Raw genomic sequence first — 22028 nt, 5'->3', positions numbered from 1 at the left:
TGCATATATAATTATTTTTCCATCGTATTTTCACGTAAACTTACGAACATGTCTTGCTACTTCAGTCAATCTCGCTTCAAAAAGTACTGAGGTTGACAGGAGCGAGAGCTACTAGAACAAAATTATCATGTCAACCATGCCACATTGACCTTAAGGGCCCTCCACATTCGTGCACGAATCGCGGCGCGAAGCCGCGTAGTCTGGAGCGGGCTTTACCACAGGGCGGACACGCTATACATCAAAAATCACTTGCGTTTCTATGTGTGAACGGCACGTCTGTACACGCGTCATGCGTCATAGTGTGAGTAAGTTGCTTAAAAATAGTACTGAGAGTACGCCAGAAGTCCGCCAGATTTCTGTCGCGGGGCGAGGTGATTCGAGTCGGGGCGGGGCGGTGCGTGGCCGTTCTGTATGATAATACTATTACTTATTCTGTGGCATTACATTCATTTTGAACAAACGATAAGTCTAGACAGTATAACTATTTAAAAGCAGCACAAGAAATAATCCTCCGGACACCGTGGCACGGTGATCTGCAGTTTGGGACAGTTGGAGAGCTTCTCGCAGCGGCATTTAGATCGGAACTTGCGTTTGGCGGAGCGGTCCACTAAGTTGGTGGGCGCGGAATAGCTGGGCTTCTCGAAATAGCTCAGTTTTGAGTTAGAATTTTGGTGGGGATTTTTTAACCTGAAACTGAACAGAGAATTTTTTTAACAGAAAAGTAGGTACCTATATATATTATCTGTGCGTACGGAATGCAATAAATAGAGAAGCAGGGCGGGAAACAACGAAAAAAGCCGTAGGTACAACGACCTCAACCACGACTGCTGCTGACAAGACTATCCGACTTGGAAGAAGAAGATACCTATTATAATTAATATCAATTCATTACAATTTCTCACAAACTGAAGAGTAAAGTACCTAATTGATAAAAGAGTGTTTACCTCGGCTCGGCTCTTTGAAGTTCCTTATGCGGGCTGTAGGCCGAGAACGAGTGTGTACTCGGCATAACACCGGTGATTGCTACTGCTGCAATTCGCTTTTTTCCAAAGGTTTGCCGACCCCAAGTTTAGATGTTTAAATGGATATTAGTTACCTTAGGTGTACTCGTAGTTTTAGGCTGGTATCTCTCCGTAACCGTAGTGGCCTCGTTGGTTTCCGTGGACTCTTCCAACGTGGCATCCTCCGTGGAATCCGTGGTCTGCTCATCTGGACTCGAGTCAGCTGAAGTATCCAAGTACTCCTGCTTACTGCTGTCCTCTTCTGTCCTGTCAAAATTAAAGTATACATCAGAAATCTGTAGGTTCTTTACGATTCGAGTAAATATTTTTCTTTCAAACCCACACCTACTCAGATGTGAATTCCAGTTCGTTACCAACGACTTTCTTAGAACTTTGTACAGAATATCATTTTAACTGGACGAATTTCGATGAGGCCTAGTTTCTTCTCTGGATTATCGATAGGATCAAGTTGCCATGGTTGACCCCGGCCTCCTTTAAGAGACAACCAGGAAAACGCTAAGGTAAAGGAGAAGGTTCTTGACATTTCTTGATTTGCTCTTTTATTTCGATTCGTTACTGGTTTTAGAATAGAATAGAATAATATTTATTCAGGCAACACATCATTATTACATTACAAAGATACATTAACAACAACAAGAAAAAAAAAACAAAGGTGAAAAATACAAAACTAACAGATAAGGATGTGAGGCTGAAATGGTCTCCACTTTCCCCAGTCTCTACTTTCCCCAATTTCACCAGTCAGCAAAATGAGAGTTTTACCACAGAACATATTGAATGCTAAGCGGCAAGTTCTCTATGAGTATGCGAAGAGGCATAGTGGAGCGGCTCTTGGGGCGGAGGCAGACTATGTGTATCTAGGTTATGCTGTTGTTACTTTGATAGAAACAACGAGACTAATAGCTCTAACCTGTAATCCGAGGCATCTTGGATGCTCAGAGGCAGATTCTCTATATGTGTAGAGGCGTAAGAGGGCGCTGGGACCAGCTCTTCGGGCGGAGGCAGCGGCTCTTCAGGCCGTGGCAGGCTTTTTATAAAGGTGATGCTGTTGTCCTGCGGCGCGGCAGCCGCGGTGGCGATCAAAAGGATTGCTAGTCTGAAATATATACAATATATATTGAATATAGGTTGTAGGTATTAAAACTGGAACTTAAACTTGTAGGGTACATACATAAGTTTGAAGTAGATAAGTACTAATTTATATGTATACCTACACCTACATGTTACTTTGCCATATTAAATCTAGGTACATACCTACAGAATGCTTCGTTTAAACACCTCGCCATCGTGACTTGATCCGCCGCATTGTATACGAAATATATATTTTTTCGCGTTCTCAGATTTTAATATGGTTATTTAGTATGCAATGTAAACATTTTTCAGTAATGGCCTATCTTATCACCTTGTAAAATGATGGGGCTATTGTATTGGTACCTTCGCCGATTTTTATTTAGGTAGTTGTAGTTTAGTTTTTCGTCTGATTTAGAGTCAGAAAATAAAGAAAAGATAATAAGTTAAATTTGAGAATCCTATAAACTGTTGTTTATTCTACCAATAAATTTAAAATGGCAGTTATTATTACGAATGATCAGTTAGAAATTCAACGAATCTAGTTTTGGTGTTCTTAATAGTGTAGTAAATTCCTAGTAATCATATAGCTATTAAGTTTTTACTAAAATGTTGCTAATAATAAATTATTATTAACCCAAATGACTTTACGTTACCCATATTGTAAACAACCGGTTATATTAATTAATGTTATGGTTAATTAAAGTCGAACTGGCTGTGATAAAATGCGGTTTGGTGTTTCACTGCGACATTAGACGTACGTTTACCTTATATGTCGTTATTTAATTTAAATAATACCTAATATGTTTAAGTTTGATAATATCAAGTAGATAAATACAATATTTTTAGAGTTTTCGATGTCGTTTTTTGGAGGTCCCGTGGCAAACAGCACCCGACACAATAGTAGAAAGAATTCAAGGTATCCATGCCGTTCTGTTGTCTAAATAGGTGTATGGTAGTCTATAAGGTAATATGGATCTTGTTGCCTGAATCAAATTTTCACAGATGATGTATTTCTGTTACCGCTATAACAACATATATCATACAACCAACATATATACCTACCTATATACGTTTGTCTATCTTGATCTATTTATTGTTTCATTCTCAATTGCTCAAAGGTTGACTGGAAGAGATCCCTTATAGGGATAAGTCCGCCTTTGTACATTGTATATATTTATGTTCTTTTATTGTGTTTGTAATCTGTCTTATGTACAATAAAGTGTTTACATACATACATACATACATACATATACTAAAAACAGAATAAAATAAATATTTAAGTGGGACTCCCATACAACAGACGTGATTTTTTTGCCGTTTTTTGCGTTATATATATATACGGAACCCTTCGTGCGCGAGTCCGACTCGCACTTGGCCGATTTTTTTTCGTTTGACATTTGTACGTTTGTCATCTTGGCTTGGCCCCCAGTTCTGTCGTACAATCGTTCATCGTACGTTTGTAATTTGAAGTACAAAGTCGCACTCGTTTTATTAACAATAGGTAGTCTCAGATTCCCCATCTGCTGTGCTTAGGGAGCAAAGTGAAACTACCGATTAGCGTGTTGTTTTTACGCATCAACAAAAACTATGCCAGAAAATCTTTAAATGACATTCAGAATGTTGGACCTGAAGTACAAGATGATTTGCTGTCAATTTTATTCAGATTAAGGCAACATAAATAAGGCGCGGTTTTCAAAATTTGTATAGGAGATCGATCCTTTTCGTCTACATTTTTAAAATTTGTCTCCTTTTTCTATTGACCAAGCTTGCCAGAGTATAGTTACAACGGAAATGTATAGGCAGATTCTAGTATAGAAAACGTAGATGAATAATTTTAACATCTCTTTTGTCGTATCTTGGCTGCATATTATACATAGTACATAAATACTAGGATATAACTTGCAAGGTTGATGTATTGACAGTTCCTTTCTTTACTTTGTTTTGGTCGCAAGGGGGGACAGTTAAATTTCCATAAGATCCCATATCTCTACAAAAACCATATGTTTTTATAATAGACGTCGAAATATGCAAAACATTTATTTTTAATTTAAATATATTAACGAATATAATAATTTTTAAGAAAAAAAACCGACTTCAATGGGGGATGCCGCTGAAAGCATTCTTAGATTCCAGACAATGAAATGAAAAAGACAGCATCTTTTGCCTAATTATGTAGAAAAGGAGGTAAACCGACCCACTTTTCTAGTAGCATTTCGTTTTTGTAAGGGTCGCAGTTCTAACCTAACCTAACCTACTTTTCTGGTAGCATTTCGTTTCTGTAAGGGTCACAGCTCTAACCTAACCTAACCTAACCTACTTTTCTGATAGCAGTTCTGTTCTGTGAGAATCGCAGTTCAAAACCCACCCACCCACCTAACCCACTTTTCTAGTAGCATTTCCGGGTCCGGGTCTGGGTCCGGATCCGAGTCCGTGTCCGGCTGTCCGGGTCCAGGTTTGGGTCAGAGTTCGGTCCGGGTCCGGGTCCGAGTTGGGGTCCATGTTCAGACCCGGGTCCGGGTCCGAGTCCGGGTCCAAGTTTGGGTTTGGGTCCATAAGGAAGAGAACAAATCGCCAAACGTGAACTATGTGTCATTGAATAGTTCCATTCTGATCATCATCAGCAGTTCCACTTCATCAAATGTCACTTTTTTAAATGTAAATGCTGGATTTGTTGATGAAAATACAAAAATCACTATATGTATGTATGTATAAAGAAGTGGACAAATCGCCAAACGTAAACTATGCGTCATTAAAGAGTTCCATTCTGATCATCATCAGCAGTTCCACTTCATCAAATGTCACTTTTTAAAATGGAAATGCTGGATTTGTTGATAAAAATACAAAAATCGCTATATGTATGCCTTTCACATTTGAGGAGTTCCCTCGATTCCTCATGGATCCCATCATCAGAACTCGAGCTTGACAAAAATGTTCCTTGAAAACCTAACTTGCTTAACAAACATAACGAAGAGGACAAATCGCCAAACGTGAAGTATGCGTCATTGAAGAGTTCCGTTCTGATCATCATCAGCAGTTCCACTTCATCAAATGTCACTTTTTAAAATGGAAGTGCTGGATTTGTTTATAAAAATACAAAAATCACTATATGTATGCCTTTCATATTTGAGGAGTTCCCTCGATTCCTCATGGATCCCATCATCAGAACTCGAGCTTGACAAAAATGTTTCTTGAAAACCTAACTTGCTTAACAAACATAAAGAAGAGGACAAATCGCCAAACGTGAACTATGCGTCATTGAAGAGTTCCGTTCTGATCATCATCAGCAGTTCCACTTCATCGAATGTCACTTTTTTAAATGTAAGTGCTTCATTTGTTGATGAAAATACTAAAATCACTATATGTATGCCTTTAACATTTGAGGAGTTCCCTCGATTCCTCATGGATCCCATCATCAGAACTGCATCTTGACAAAAACGGGACCAATCTGTATGTGTATACTTACAATCAAAAAAAGAATTTTCAAAATCGGTCCAGAAATGACGGAGTAACAAACAAACATTAAAAAAAAAAAAAACAAAAAAAAAAAACATACAACCGAATTGAGAACCTCCTCCTTTGAAATCTTGAAGTCGGTTAAAAAGCACAATGACCGGCTCGTCTGTTAATTTATCGAACTTCATGGCAGACCTTATAAATTGATAAACAGTGATATTTATTCCATAACCTACAATTTTGAGGTTATTAGCTTTGCCTCATTTGCCTGTGAAGAAACCAGCTCTATTAAAAATAATATAATTAGGTATCTACCAAAGATAGATATAACTCCGTAATAGATGGATACAGTCTAAGGAAAAAACGTGCCTCGAAAATCACGAAAATTTGATTCTCGATCAGATGGCGCCACTACCTTTGGCCTACTCTCGTATAGAGGGCGTTGAGGGTTTCGTTTGTTATTTAACAATTTTAACGCATATCAGTGAAAGAACATGGGTCAAAATCATAAAAATATTTAATGCAAATAAAAAAATCATTTATCCATATTTAAATACATTATATCGTATTTTTATAAATCTTCATTTTTAGTTTTAAAGTGTGTCGATAGATGGCACTGAATTTACTGTGGTTACAAAATTTACTATGACAGTACCCCTCTATCCTATTATATCCTCTTTGGTATCTACCAAACTTTTGTCGCTTTATACCTACCATGTATGGCATGCTTGAAACTATACCAATAAAATATAAGTTTATCAGGTTTTATATACTATAAATAAGTTTATCAGGTTTAACGACCGGTCTGGCCTAGTGGGTAGTGACACTAGTTAGCCTGCCTGTGAAGCCGATGGTCCTGGGTTCGAATCCCATTTATTTATGTGATAAACACGAATATTTGTTCCCGAGTCATGGGTGCTTTCTATGTATATAAGTATGTATTTATCTATATAAGTATGTATATCGTCGCCTAGCTTAGCACCCATTTAGTTTGGGGCTAGGTTGATCTGTGTAAGGTGTCCCCTGATATTTATTTACTTATTTCTATTTCTATGGAATATACAATAATGATAATGCCGAAAAACGACAGCCTAGTTTCATCATGTCCGTCTGTCTGTCTGTTCGTAAGTATGTCACAGACATTGCACGTGGTTTTAATAAGTAAATATTACTTGTATCTTACCTCCCTTTTACATTTAAATAGATAAAAATTGTCAAAATAAAAAATAACTAAGTAGTATGAAGTTTTAAAAAGAAAATTATGTTCAACATGATCGGTTGGGCCGTTATTAAGTTTCTTCACAAAACTTTTCTTGTTAAAAAAGGTTACCTTATTGTTTGTAGGGTTGTACTGTTTGTAAGATTAATACTCGTATATCCACCTTTTAAAATATGTTTCACACTGTTTAAATCGTACTATCGCTTAAAATAGTCTGTGGGTTCAAACAATTACGCAGTGTGGTAAAAATATCGGCAAACATGGCAGACCCTGACCGTCTTCCAGTGTCCACACATTTGTTTAACTTATACAATACACACGAAATCGTACAAAGGATTCGTAGCAATTACATAACTCAGTACATAATGTAAATATGAGAAGTTGAGAACACGACAATATGCATTCTCAACATGCCAAAAGTTATGTTATGATATAATAGCTATTGATGCAACAAGTGCGGAAAGTGTATGATTTCCGACGAGCGGAATTTTATTCACGAGCGAGCAAAGCGAGCGAGTGTATAAAGGAATACGAGTCGGAAAATGCTCGCATGTGCTCGAAAAGTGCGTTTCCTACGGAGCCATATCATGCGGAAAAAACTACTTTTCCGCACTAGTGCTTTTTGTTTTCAATTATTATTTTTTACAGTACATATATTATGGTGCTACTTTCTCGCACTAGTGCGGAAAAGAGCACTTTTCGTGCATATGTCGAAAGTTTAAAGGGCCATATGTACTGTAAAACGTTGTACGATACACGTGCGAATAGGTAATTCGCAATTCGTGTCGATTATAACACTCCTTTTAATAATTAAACTTATTTGCCATGATATGTTTTTTATTTACTCGCACAATGCATAGTAAAACATTGTATGATACACGTGCGTAAAGATGATTTCCGCACTTGTGGCATGAATAGCTATTCTTTAAGTCTAAAAAGGTACAAAAGAAACCCTCATTTTTTTTATAACTCGTCACTGTGAACTTAGAAATTATTATGTTTTAATAGGTATGCGGTATGCAGCAACATATCTATTGTAATGCTCCTGTAATATTTCCGCTTTGGTATGGGATTTCTGATTTTTGTATGAGATTTTATGAGAATTTCAGAGCGAAAATATTCTCAAATCTCAATATTCCAAATGGGTAAACCTTTCCAAGAACTGGGGGCCTATTTGACTCGAGGAAATGACACAAGATAAGTTACTTATTTACCAGATTCAATTTAGCTCAAGTTCTAACAACACTAGTCGCTAACTGGGTAGGTACAGCCAGCAAAACTATTAGCTTAACATCTTGTATACATACATATTTGTATGCAAGGATGCTAAGCTAAAAGTTTTGCTAGCTGTACCTATACATATCAGTGAAGCTTAAGCAAAGTAGGAAAGTAATGTTTATCTATAATTTTCCGAAAGTCTAAGGTCTAATTGTCACAACTCAAAAATATATAAACATTAAAATGGTTAACGTAATTATAAGAAACCGTAAACATATATCCTGTGAACGTCCGTTATTACAAGCACAGCAACACCGATAAGCTAACTCATTAAAACTAACAAATCTTAACCATTAGTATTGTTTGATAGTCGGAGGGTCACACTCTTGTTTACATACAGCAGCCTTGTACAGACGAGTTCACAAACATCTATACAAGCCAACCTCCAAAAAATAAATATACACAACCTTATTGTCTGTGTCTCAGAGGCGTCAGTTGAGTATAATGTCAACAATCGTTCAAAGTAATTGAGACAAGTTAACTTTAGAACAATGGAAACGAATTTGCCGATAATTTACGTTATTCACGTAAAGTGAATGACCTTTTTCATTAAATAAGCTTAAAAATGATAAAACCCTGACCACTGAGACATGAAACAGTGCTTTAATCGAGCACTTTTTAGGGTTCCGTACCCAAAGGGTAAAAACGGGACCCTATTACTAATACCGTCTGTCCGTCTGTCACCAGACTATATCTCAACCCGTGAACCGTTAATATGAACCGTGATAGCTAGACAGTTGAAATTTTCACAGCATGTATTTCTGTTGCCGCTATAACAGCTAAAAACAGAATAAAATAAATATTTAAGTAAGTGGGGCTCCATACAACAAACGTGATTTTTTTGCCGTTTTTTGCGTAATGGTACGGAACCCTTCGTGAGCGAGTCCGGCTCGCACTTGGCCGGGTTTTTTTCTTCCGAAATGCTAGGGTTCCCATGATACTAATATTGCGGTACAATAATATGTGAACGACACTATAATTCAGTGTATAGTTAAGTACTCCGATTTAATTTTGGAGGAAAAAAGTTACCACTACTTTTGAGGTTATAAAATTTCTAATCTGAAAAAAAAAACGGGGCAAAAAACAATTTGAAATTCATCGTTAATATTAATCGTTAATTAAATATTCTATTTTTTCACCATTTTACGGCCTTACTAGTGAACCGATTTTAGTCATATGTATTTTACAAAGTAGAAGCAAAGAGGATATAATAAGATAAAGCGGTACTGTCATAGTAAATTTTGTAACCGCTGTAAATTCACTGCCATCTATCGACATACTTTAAAACTAAAAATGAAGATTTATAAAATTACGTTAAAATGTATTTAAATATGGATAAATGATTTTATTATTTGCATTAATTATTTCTGTATGATTTTGACCCATGTTCTTTCACTGATATGCGTTAAAATTATAAATAACAAACGAAACCGTCAACGCTACGAGAGCAGGTCAAAACTACTGGCGCCCTCTGATCGAGAATCAAATTTTCGTGATTTTCGAGGCACGTTTTTTCCTTAGACTGTATCCATCTACTACGGAGTTATATCTATCTTTGGTAGAAGTCTTAACCCAAAGACTAAAAAAACACCATATATCGGTTACGTTTCCATACTAAATTAGTACGGAAGGGCCTATACATTTGGAGTCCGCGACGTCCGCGAATTGTCTTTTTTTTTATTTATTATTAATGGCATCGCGCTCCTGGCGCATTCAGCCAAACGAGTAAAACGGGGAAACGGAATTAAAGGATTACATTATAACTAGTTATGTTTTATGTGGTAAAGGAGGCCGATTTAGATGTAAAAACTTGTTATGGCTTTGAACTGGTTTTGATACGACCTTGAATATCGTCTTGGTGATTGGCGCGCATCTCACGTACGGCTTTCACTTCTTCTTCTTATAAGATCAAATAAGATCAAACCGTAACAAGTTAGTAAACCTGAATCTGGCTCCTATGTTAAGACTTAAGACCTAAAGATGGACATGTGGTTATTTTATCAAAAAAAGGAAAAGCACCAAATTGAATCCCATGCAGGTAAAGTCGCGGGTTTTATCAAGTCTCAAAATAACTTTCTTCGGAACCTGATCATCAGATACGGTTTTTCTTTTATTGTCTTAAAAAATTACACAGCATTACAGTAGGTACTAATGCACTGCGAAATTTAGGACAGAAAGTAATACATACAAACAAGGTACAGTATACAGTATACAATCTGGAACTAGGTATGGCAATTTTTTTTATATATCATGTAATCCGTAAGTATCAATGTGTGATGGCATAAAATGCAATTAAAATCATTATTAAGCGCATATAATGCGTTACACAATACACAAGCATTGCATGTGCATTACTCACGCACTTCCTCTGTTACTTATGCACGAATATCATTGAATATTTTTTTATTACACAAATAATTAACGTAACAAATATTATATAATGGATCACTAATGATTATAACACTTAAAACTTTCGCGTTTTGAACACATATTAAATCAAATTTAAAATCGGGTCTATCGCGAATTTATTTTGTTACCTTTATTTACCGACGTTTCGACACAGGTTTCACTGGTCGTGGTCGCGGCTAACTGATGTCCCAGCAAAAAAAAAAGAAAAAAAAAAGAAAGTTTTTAAATGTGGTTTAATATCAGTAATAATTTTTTGTTTTAGTGCATCATTTAAATTGACACTAACCTTTGTTTTTATTACAAGCTTTTTCGATTCGTGTTTTCTATTAACGATTGTGATCTTGGCTAGGCCCCCAGGTCCTCTATCATTTTAAAAAACCGGCCAAGACTCGCGCATAAAGGGTTCCGTACCATTACGCAAAAAACGGTGAAAAAATCACGTTTGTTGTATGGGAGCCCCCTTAAATATTTATTTTATTGTTTTTAGTATTTGTTGTTATATCGGCAACAGAAATACATCATCTGTGAAAATCATCTGTGAAAATTTTAACTGTCTAGCGTCTAGCTATCACGGTTCATGAGATACAGCCTGGTGACAGACGCACAGACAGACAGACAGCCGAGTCTTAGTAATAGGGTCCCGTTTTTACCCTTTGGGTACAAAACCCTAAAAAGATATAGCACCAGATTAGTAAGAAGCCTGCACAACACAAGGACGCGGACGGTAAGTCATTAAACATTGCGTTCTCACTGGTCACTGTGGTGATGAGTGATAATTTTAATTGTAGTATTGTTGCACATTGTCACAAGTCGTTGAACCAGAGTTATAACACAACTGGGTCAACAGTACATAAGACACAGTCTATAAGATTGTTGAAACATCCATACATCCATTTTCTTTTGCTGCGTAAGTGCGTCCTTCATTGTTATATAATATTTCTGCCTATATACGTCCCACTATTGGGCACAGGCTTCCTCTTATGCACGATAGGGATTGGTCTACAGTCCCCACGCTAGTCCAATGCGGGTTGTGGACTTTACATACTTATATAATATCATATTCAATTATCACTCTTCCATATTAGTGCGACAGAGTGTCGGATATGCCCCCAGATAGATTCAATAGGATTCGATGAGGCCTCTATTTTTTAAGTGCAATTATTATATTATGTAAATCCTATAATGGTCTTCCCCATTTATTTCTAAGCTACAATTTTTATTTGCATACAATATACCTAAAAATATTATTAATTTATTATTTCTTACAAATATTTACATAATTACATGAGGCAATTCGACACGGTTTTTTGATAGGTCATGACTTCGCTAACATGGTGTGTCATGTGACAACGATTGTCATGTTGGCTAGGTCCCCGGCAACATCAGGGGGCCTACCGCGAACCACGTTCGACGTGTTGCCTCCCTGTCGCACTTGTAAATTCGTACCTAAGTGTGACAGGAGGCAACACGTCAAACGTGGTTCACTACCGCGACTCTGGCCCTCTGACCTCTGACTTTACTTTTCGATTGGCGTTTGTCAAAAAACGATTATCTAGTGTCAAGGTAATTACCTAGAAGTGTTTATGCCACATGTAATTAATGGGACGGTACACTATTAATTACCATCGTCGGCTAATGATCAAGCGGATGTGAAAAATTTTAAGATAAACTGTCGACTTTTCGTTCATGCGAAACTGTACGATGATTAGTTTTTGTGTCGTTCTTTATAAAAAGGGCCCTTAGGTATTTCTGGTCTGTTTCGTCATTATGAGTCCACATTCTAAGATAATATAAAAGTTAAGTAAAATAAAATAACGTCAACTCATTTTTATACGAACCTAACCAGCAATTAATGTAAAAAAGGTTAACGAATGAATTAATGAATGAGTGAAATTAATTTATTTCTGAAAAAACTTTTTCATATAAGACAAAAAATAATTACTTACAAAATAAAATACAATTATTTTAAATAAAAAAATAAATAAATTTAAAAGCATGTCAATTAAGGCCTTTGTCTCGGGCACGGCGCCGTATACTTAAACTATGTATACTGTACGTTATAATTTTAAAACTAACACGGAACTTAATCGCGTACAAACTTACTAATTAAGTCCCATGTTAGTTTTAAAATTATGAGTGAAAATCGTGTTAGTTTAAATCAGTATACTGTAGGTTACATTAAATCTAAGTATGTTCATAACTTTTTATCGGAAATTGTAGACAATCGTACACAAAAACCGTGCATTGTGCGTACACAATAGGAGTACCCGTACTATGTAGGAACATTGTTCTTAACTTTGCTAATCGGATATTTAACATTTCAAAGCATGTTGTCAGTTGTCAGTGTTGTCATTGTTCGTTATAATTTTTCTGGTGCAAATATGGGTATCTATATCTATTCCATGCTATGCAGGCAATAAAGGTATGTAAGTATAGGCATGGCAGAATGTAAATTTTTGTGGGACCGTAGAGCGTTTCCACATTGTCAAAAGCGTTTTCGGGTAGTTCTAATATGCGTTTATTCAGTCGCACCAATCGCTTCATTACCATTACCACATTATTGACGAACTGCGTATAAATGGTGAAGTCATTTTCGGTTATCTTGTAGCACTCCCGTGCTTCTGCTGTTCTTGTCACTATGATCCTGTTTGCTTTTATAAAACGGCCAATAATGATGGTAATGAAGAATCAAACGCAGTACAAAATTGCATAGAAGCACCCTTTCTCGGTCCTTTCATTTATGTAGGCTTTTTCAACAAACAATAATTACATTAAAAAAATATAAAAGGCACTTGTTTGCGTTCTGCTTCTTTGTAGTCATATCCGAGTTATTATCAGACTGAGTGACATATATATATCACTGACAAATATTTTCACATGTCTATCTTGACTAAATGTATAATGGGAAGCAATGTAGGTATATAAATTAAGATCCTATGTGTGAATAAACGATTTCATTCATTCATTCATTCCGACATCCGATTTTACAACGGACGATGTGAAAACGCTCTAACGCGTACCTATGGCATATTCGTTCAATTTGTAGCTGGCCCCGGCTAATTCCTTTGTCTATTGTTAAGTGAAACCGCACGTGCTACTACCTGCATAAAAAATGGTTCGGTCTGACCGAACATTATATTTTGTTTTTATACATTAGACACGTGATGAATTTCTGGAAATACACATTTGCATTTAAAGCTGAGTTAGCAAATGTTGTCATGCCAAATATTAGGCTGCTTTGATTTGTCAGAACTGTCAGAAGCAAGCAAGTAAGTAAGTAATTGGTAAGTAAGTAAGTAATTGGTAAGTAAGTAAGCAATAACAAAAGAGTTACGTAATCGACACTTTCAGTGGCATGCCCCCTACAGTATTAAGTTATTAGTTCTTAAGATTTTTAATTAGTAAAACACTGGTTCAAAAATATTTTAATTTATATTTTATTCACACAGATGCAAGATATGTGATTACCGCGAGAAAAGTTATTTATACAGGTAACAAAAACTTCCGTCTTCCTCTGCGTGAAGTATTATTGTTGATGTTAGATTATCGCGTACGTGTGAACTAAAGGTTAAAATGCAATTTATAAGTAGTTACCTTTTTTTTTTTTAGTAGTTACCTGCTTTTGACTAGTAGTTATATTTTTTTAGCAAACCAGTTTTTAGGGTTCCGTACCTCAAAAGGAAAAAACGGAACCCTTATAGGTTCACTCGTGCGTCTGTCTGTCTGTCCGTCTGTCACAGCCTATTTTCTCCGAGAGTACTGGACCAATTAAGTTGAAATTTGGGACACATGTGAGTTTGTGACCCAAAGACGGACATGTAACGTAAACAAATGGGGGCCACAATTTGGGGAGGTAAATGAGAAAATTAAAAATAAAGTTTTAAAACTACATATATCGTGTTACATATGAAATGAAAGAATTAACTCATTGTAAGAATCTCAAGTATATTATTTTTGTAATTTTAGAATAAATAGTTTAGAAGTTATTTAAGAAAATAGCCAAAAAATGACTATTCCCCCGAAACTATTGGGTCTAAAATTTTGAAAAAATACACAAAATTAGTTCTTTACCTGATCACAGGAAAACCTATTACAAAAGTGCAGTCAAGCGTGAGTCGGACTTATTTACTTATTTTATGATTCGACCCCTACGGGTACGGGGTTTTTCACATAAACAATATATTGTTAAAAATTGTGTAATGTACGGAACCCTTGGAATGCGAGTCCGACTCACACTTGGTCGGTTTTTTTTTAAATACATGTTGGTTACCCTGGTGGTTGTGAATTTTAAGAACCGTCAATCAATACGTCAAATACGTGTGGTTTTTTTTTTCACATTTTACCTCCCTTGGCATATTGATAAAACCCCTAGGAACTATAAAGGTGCCTAGCCCAACCAATTCACGATTATGTGTTATTAGAAACCGCCAAATCAAATTAGATGATGTATGGAAATGATATCATATCATCACTTTTCGTTCCATATGTCATCCCGATAAATACGTTTTGTTGTAGTTAAATTACTGTAGTTTAATTTTATTAATCACATTTTGATAAGTCGTGTAAGTAAGAACATATACCTTATATATTTATTATATTTTTGGGCCAGCCTACAGCCCCCTGCAGCCCCCGAAGTTCTAAATACAATCAATATTTTTAACTTTAGAACGTTAGATCATTAGAGCGAACGTTGATAAATATTTACTTTCGTTTCCGTCCGGCAAAATAAAAAAATAAACCTCCGATAACGAAAATATTACACTTTTTTATTACACTTTTACACTTTTGCCGGGCTTGTCCCTTAACCGATGATAACATGAAATGGGTTGATAAGGCGTCCTATATACACTATTGACTTAACCCTTTAACATTTTCTTTTTAGAAGAATCCTAGTTTGTGCTGGCTATTTAAACTACTTACTTATTTATTTTTAATCTAAAAAATGTTGGCGGGACCAACGTATGCAGCAGTAGGTGGTTTTTGTGGTTAAAATAAAAGTAAGAATAAGCGAAACCAAACCACCACCACAGACCACTGACAATGACACTTTGGTTGTTTGAGTTTGAATATTGATACTTCATTGTTTAAATAGATAAACTGGCATTGTTTATAAAAAACCGAGTCAGACTCGCCCACCGAGGGTTCCGTACTTTTTAGTTGTTGTTATAGCTAAAACAGAAATACATCATCTGTGAAAATTTCAACTGCCTAGCTATCACGGTTCATGAGATACAGCCTGGTGACAGACAGATGGACAGACGGACATAATCTTAGTATATAATAGGGTCCCGTTTTTACCCTTTGGGTACAGAATACAGAACCCTAAAAAATAATGTAAGTTTATGAAATCGAAAAACATTTTCAGGGGCCCATTTCTCGAACGGTATTAGTCTAAAATTATTAGTGTGTTGCCATGGTAACCCACACGATTTGACAGTTCGTGGACTAATAATATTAGTCTAATATCGTTCGAGAAACGGGCCCCGCGAAAGATCATTTGTAGGTACGTAGTATTGTGTCAAATTTGGAAATGTTTATAAACTTAAGAACGAAAATAACATAATATTATTGTCAATTAATCAAACAACATCTCTATAAAAAAAATCTTACCATGTCATCACTATTAAAAAAAGTATAAAAATGTTGTTTTATTTCCCGCCAAACAACCATGAACCTCCGTAAACAATAAAAAGAAAATTTAATGCACTAACCGGTACATGTCTCTGCGTCGTGTCTCGCACAGCGGCTCACGCGGTGAGCATCCACTATTTATAATCTACGCAATTTAAAAATAAAACGAAACTTTTTAAATTGACGGACGCGTTTTTTCGCGGGCAACGGTAAAGGTACTGTGGCTGAATGGCGCGAGTACGAGTGGGGAGTCTCCGAAGTCTCCCACAAGGCGATTAGTTTTCATTATCTGCGATAATCGAAGTTTAGAAAAACATCGGCCGGTGGCTGGTTGCGTAATAGGTGTCCGTGTTTGTACCGGTGGATGCAAACATGAAGAAAAAAAAGGGCAAGTGCGAGTCGGACTCACCCACCGGGCACCGAGGCTTCCGTATAAATTTAACTTATTTTTTTTTTCGTCTTTTTTTGTAATCTGCAACGAAACAAAAGGCTTTTTATTTTATATATTTATGTCTATCCTTTGCACCAGGGATTCTCCCCCTTCTCTACGAATAAAAAATAGTATATTGTGACAAGGGAGCAAAATGACATATTTACGGCGAGGGCGTACATTGAATCCTAAACGAAGCGATGGATTCTATAATAGAATCCCGAGAGTAACGAGGGATTCTAACGTAGAATGCTGAGTGAAGTGAGGGATTCAAGTGTGCTACGTCCAAGATGTAAATAATTTTGCTACCATGTGACACATACTGCTTTTCACATCACCTATGAGGTAATTATGATGTTTAAGAATATTATTTAAGCTAAAAAAATAATGTGTGTGTTAAAAAAATATAAAAATAGTGTCCTAGAACAGAAAAGTGTTATTTTGATCCCTCCTAGCAGGGAAGAAAAGTGCCACTTTGATCCCTCCTAGCAGGGAAGAAAAACCCCTTTTTCGAATTGGTGATGTGAAAAATATCTTTGCCCATAATAATTAAATAGCTGCGGTAACCACATAGACCTAGTATTACATAGATCAGCTATACGCGTGCGCTCGTAAGGGACAAAACATACGCAATGCGATAATATGATTGATCGAGACGATTTGTAGCCCACTATAAACCATAATAAATTTACGGTAGGGAATAAAAAAATGTGAGAGTGTGACAAGGACAAACAATAACAGCGCTTTCTCTGCTACTCCTACTGAAAGATACATAAGACTATCCCGTTCGGTCATTTCCCCCCACCCCTCATGACCGATCCAGTTATACTAGATTCATGGGTAACCACGTGTTTTTTTCTTTTAATAGACCGGGTACTTTTATTATCCAACCTTTTAGCGTTATCACTTTCCTATAGGAAAACCATTAAAGGTACGGGTTTTGATAACAGCCTCGTTATTAGCACGTTCAAGTTGCTCTTTTTTATATCAGTAACTTTAAAATTAAATTAAATATGGATCAATCTTACACAGATCCCCAGTATGCCCGGGTACTGTGAATGTCATCTCGCGAAGGTACTCGCTGTGAAGTGGTGAACGTACTCGCTGTGAAGGTACTCGCGATGGTCATGTCATCTCGCTTTGTGTGGTAGGGTACAGCATAGCGGATGTCATTCCAGATCTAGAGCAGAACCCAACTGGGGACGAAGTACCTCCACCTTACAGAAAACCGCAGCCAAATAACACTAGACCCTACTCATAGTGTTGTGTTCCTGCCGGTGAGTAAGGTTGCCAGAGCTCAACGAGGGTGCGGTTTAGGGTCGGCAACGCGCATGTATCTCCTCTGGAGTTGCAGGCGTACATAGGCTACGGAGACTGCTTAACATCAGGCGGGCCGTATGCTTGTTTGCCACCAACGTAGTATAAAAAAAAAGATCGACCGAGCCCCACTTTGTTTAACTTTGTTAACCAGTAATAAAAAAATGTGTTGCTTGTTGCTTCTTCCTCGGCGAGTATGCGCCCACTGTTGGGCATACGCCTCTCCAAATCTCCTCCAAGCAGCACGCTTTGCTGCTTCTCTCCTCCAGAGTGGGCCTGCAATCTTATATGTTGCTTATATATTTAAAGCCTGACCAGGAATATATGATCACGCGCCATGTTGCGGAATTTCACTGGAACTATTTTTTTCATACTATACTGAACTGTGACCCTATACATGCGCAACAAAAGCGCCCTCTTGACAATGATCATATATTACTGGTCAGGCATTAACTCATAGACAGTGATTTACTTATTTTATGTTTGGAAACTATAGGTACAGTTTGCTGGGACATCTCACATCAGACACGCTATTAAGCGCTAACATACTTATTTGAATTTGAGCATCAACGTAAAACGTAAGGTACTCATCACACTTCATTAGTAAAATCTTGCCCTTACATTCAATGGTAGCGCTGTGAGAAATGAAATGACATAAGAAGTAAATGAATGGGTGACCTCGTAGCTTTATGTCAACGCATGCGTCGGCGCAAGTATGGTGGATATGCGGTTTTAATTGTTTCCAGGCTCATTGTGATTAGGAGCAAATATGGGTGCTAATGCTAAATACCTATGAGTGGGCTAGTCTCTCAATGTAGTGGCTGTAGCAGAAAGGCTTGTACAGTCGAGTTCATAAATATGTATACATTTTTTCACCTTATTGCAATGGATTAAGGTAAATAAATGTATACATATTTATGAACTCGACTGTACCTAAATCGAATATTCTGTATAAGCTAAAATGGGATTGGGCGGGGCCTTGATAGGGCACGTTTGCCGAATGCACCAGAGCTCTGTAAGCGTAGCACAGCAGTGGCGCGACAGTAACTCGCCCGCGAGATAGACTACCCGTCCCTCTCTAATTAAATAAGTGAGGAAAAGACCAGGGGCGTAGCTACAGGATATGGCGCCCGGGGCAGTCACCAAATTTGCGCCCCCTGACGACTGACAAAAGTTTTCCTGCTTGCTGCCTTTTGCCCATTTTGGCGCCCCCCCCCCCCCCCCCCGCTTGGATTACACCCGGGGCACCTCTGCCCCCCCCTAGTTACGCCACTGGAAAAGACGTGCAGTCTACAGCCACTCTTGTTTTAGGCCTACTATTTAACCACAGATTGGATTCCACAGGATGAATTTCGGGGCAGAGTAAGACTAAAATGATGGTGGAGGGACTACCTAGACTTCAAGACACATAGGTATTGTAAAAAACGGTGGGAGTGTGCATTGGACAGGACCAAATAGAGGGAAAGAGGGGAGGCCTTTGCCTAGCAGTAGGTTATAAGGGCATGGGTTACGAAATTCGAAATAGATTCAATCCTGACTTTTCCAGTTTCTTCGAGATAGAGTTAATCATTTACGAATCAACTAAGGTTGTTAAATTTCAACTGGAACTTATAAGGTTTCAGTTTCCAACAATTCGAAGAAAATATTAATGTTCTAAATAAATCTATTGTCAAGAACGCGCCTCAGCTTTTTTGGTCATATCATGCGGTCTAAAAAGCAAGACCTAGAAAGGCAGATTATCTTGGGTCAAATGGATGGCAAGCGTGCGCGAGGAAAAGCACCCACGAGATGGTCTGATGCTGTGAAGAGGGTAGTTGGCGGCCACATGCAGTGCGTGACCCATATGGCTTATGACCGCACAATATGGAGACGGAGCATACATACATGGTCGCGATCCTCAGCAATGAGGGACCGAGGAAGAAGTAAATGTATTGCTCCGGGGATTCTAGCCTTTGGTTAAGGTTACAAGCTATACACGTCACCTCCGGAATTCCTACGTATTAAAATTATTTTAACGATTTATTTTCTACTAGCTTTTGCCCGCGACTTCGTCTGCATGGAGTTAGTAATTTGGGTTGCTTATTTTTTTATCCAAGCTGCTTTTTATCAATTCCCCATACAAACTTCTACCCCCCATTTCACTCCCTTAAAGGATGACTTCTGGGATAAAAACTACCCAATGTCCTTCCCCGGGACTCAAACTATCTAAGAATCTTCAAGTATAACGAAACGTTCAAATAAAATTTTAAAAAAGTCAAGAAAAACCCTACTTTGATCTTAATTGCGACATCGTCATCTCATCCAATATGAATGTCCGGCATCTTAGAATGACGCTCAGCTAATAGTTTTAAATTATATTTTATTGTTGTAAGGTATTCTTACTAAATTGATATTCAATGAGTCCTCTTTCTTCTAGCTAGATTATCAGCAAATACATATTAACTACTTTATTATTTCTTTTTGGGAACCTTGTGGTGAATAAATGTTACAAATTACAGAACACTTCATAAAATTTCTCATATAAGTATTTTTCGTACTGCAATACATGGTGAAAAGATAATATATTATTTTTATTTCTCGTAAAATAACAATAAATACCGCTTGGCATGTAGTTCGGGCATATAGCCAGGAACGGGCTAGGATAGATCGAACGGTCACTTACAGTTTTTGGCTTTAACCTCGCATGTCTAGGATCGAGTAGAATGCTAAAACTATCGGCGGATCCAAGATCATCGTATCGACGGACATACATCGAATACCCGTGGCTTAATAGTCATATTTTTATCAGGCAGCAGTAAAATTACAGTTGTTTGTAATTCAAGTATTTTTGTCAAAATATTAATTAAATTATGGCTGTAAAGAGGCGTTACCTACTTAGTGTTATTTTAACTTGGCATCACTATGCTATGAATTAAATTTGTTAAATTAAATGAAAATAATATGTATATGCGAAATAGTAGACTGTATCGTAAATGCGTCATATGAATGAAAATTGCCATTTTTAGGGTTCCGTACCCAAAGGGTAAAAACGGGACCCTATTACTAAGACTCCGCTGTCCGTCTGTCTGTCCGTCTGTCACCAGGCTGTATCTCGTGATCTGTGATAGCTAGACAGCTGAAAATTTCACAGATGATGTATTTCGGTTGCCGCTATAATAACAAATACTAAAAACAGAATAAAATAGAGATTTAAGTGGGGCTACCATACAACAAACGTGATTTTTGACTTAAGTTAAGCAACGTCGGGCGGGGTCAGTACTTGGATGGGTGACCGTTTTTATAGTTAATGGTACGGAACCCTTCGTGTGTGAGTCCGACTCGCACTTGGCCGGTTTTTGCTACATCGTGCGTTGTCGTCTCTCGTATTTCCTCCATCACGCACTTCGCACAATAACCAACAATACAGAGGGCCTAACGCGAACACCGGAGCTAATTGCAAAGTTATCTTTTACTCTGACCAGTCTGACCGAGAAAGATGGCCGCAATTTGCGAACGTCAGTGTTCGCGGGGGGCGGTACGCCTGCCCTCAGAAGTATTTGGCGCTTACTATGTAACATACTAATAAAGGTATCTCAACTACAAACCAGATAATTAGATACCCAATAAAAATAGTCTTGTGAAACTAAATTAGTACAAGGTACTTTTCACATAAACGTCTGAAATGTCTCATTTTAATAAGTTACCTTAATGAAACTCGGATCGTATGTGATTGTGAATAATAAAATACGAGTACGGTCGGATCTTCGTAACATACTCATACGCATGGTCGTAATCACTGCGAGAACTTTATTTAATATTGAACCTTATATTATGTGAATAAGGTGTATTTGCTATGTTATTGTTAACATTATTCAGATGGACCAAGATTAAAACGTAAAAACTGAAGACACACATGTAATACGCTTACATTGGTTTTAGGGTTCCAATCCGAAGCCAGAAGGGACAAATTAATAAGAGCCTGTAACATTGCATATTTAATGTTAAATTTTAATTTAGCTTTGTTTTTATGTTTTGTAATTTTGTTAGTTAGTGCATCCCACAATCTCCTTATGCTTTGCCTTAAGGTTGACTGGTAGAGAATGCTTTTTGGAGTTAGGTAAATCTGCCTTTTGTACGTATTATTTTTGGTCTCACGGTATTAACACGTTGGCTGCCATGAGCAATATGAGCATCACCGCCTCACCGGTGGGATATTAACATA

At 37.2% G+C, this 22028-nt stretch overlaps 1 protein-coding gene across 1 annotated transcript; it reads right to left on the bottom strand.

Moving 5' to 3' along the window:
• Nucleotides 1-514: 514 nt before the first annotated feature.
• On the bottom strand, nt 515-16325 carry LOC134749954 (uncharacterized). The gene is made up of 4 exons (XM_063684990.1): nt 16161-16325; nt 1930-2115; nt 1097-1268; nt 515-693 (listed from the first exon to the last, which is right to left on the bottom strand). Exons 1-4 carry the CDS (start codon nt 16166-16168, stop codon nt 661-663), a joined length of 399 nt encoding a protein of 132 aa, XP_063541060.1. The 5' UTR covers nt 16169-16325; the 3' UTR covers nt 515-660.
• Between the last annotated feature and the right edge of the window lie 5703 nt (nt 16326-22028).

Source organism: Cydia strobilella, chromosome 19 (assembly GCF_947568885.1).
Source record: "Cydia strobilella chromosome 19, ilCydStro3.1, whole genome shotgun sequence".
NCBI classification, from domain to species: Eukaryota; Metazoa; Arthropoda; class Insecta; order Lepidoptera; family Tortricidae; genus Cydia; species Cydia strobilella.
This window is presented reverse-complemented; position numbering and strand designations above follow the sequence as displayed.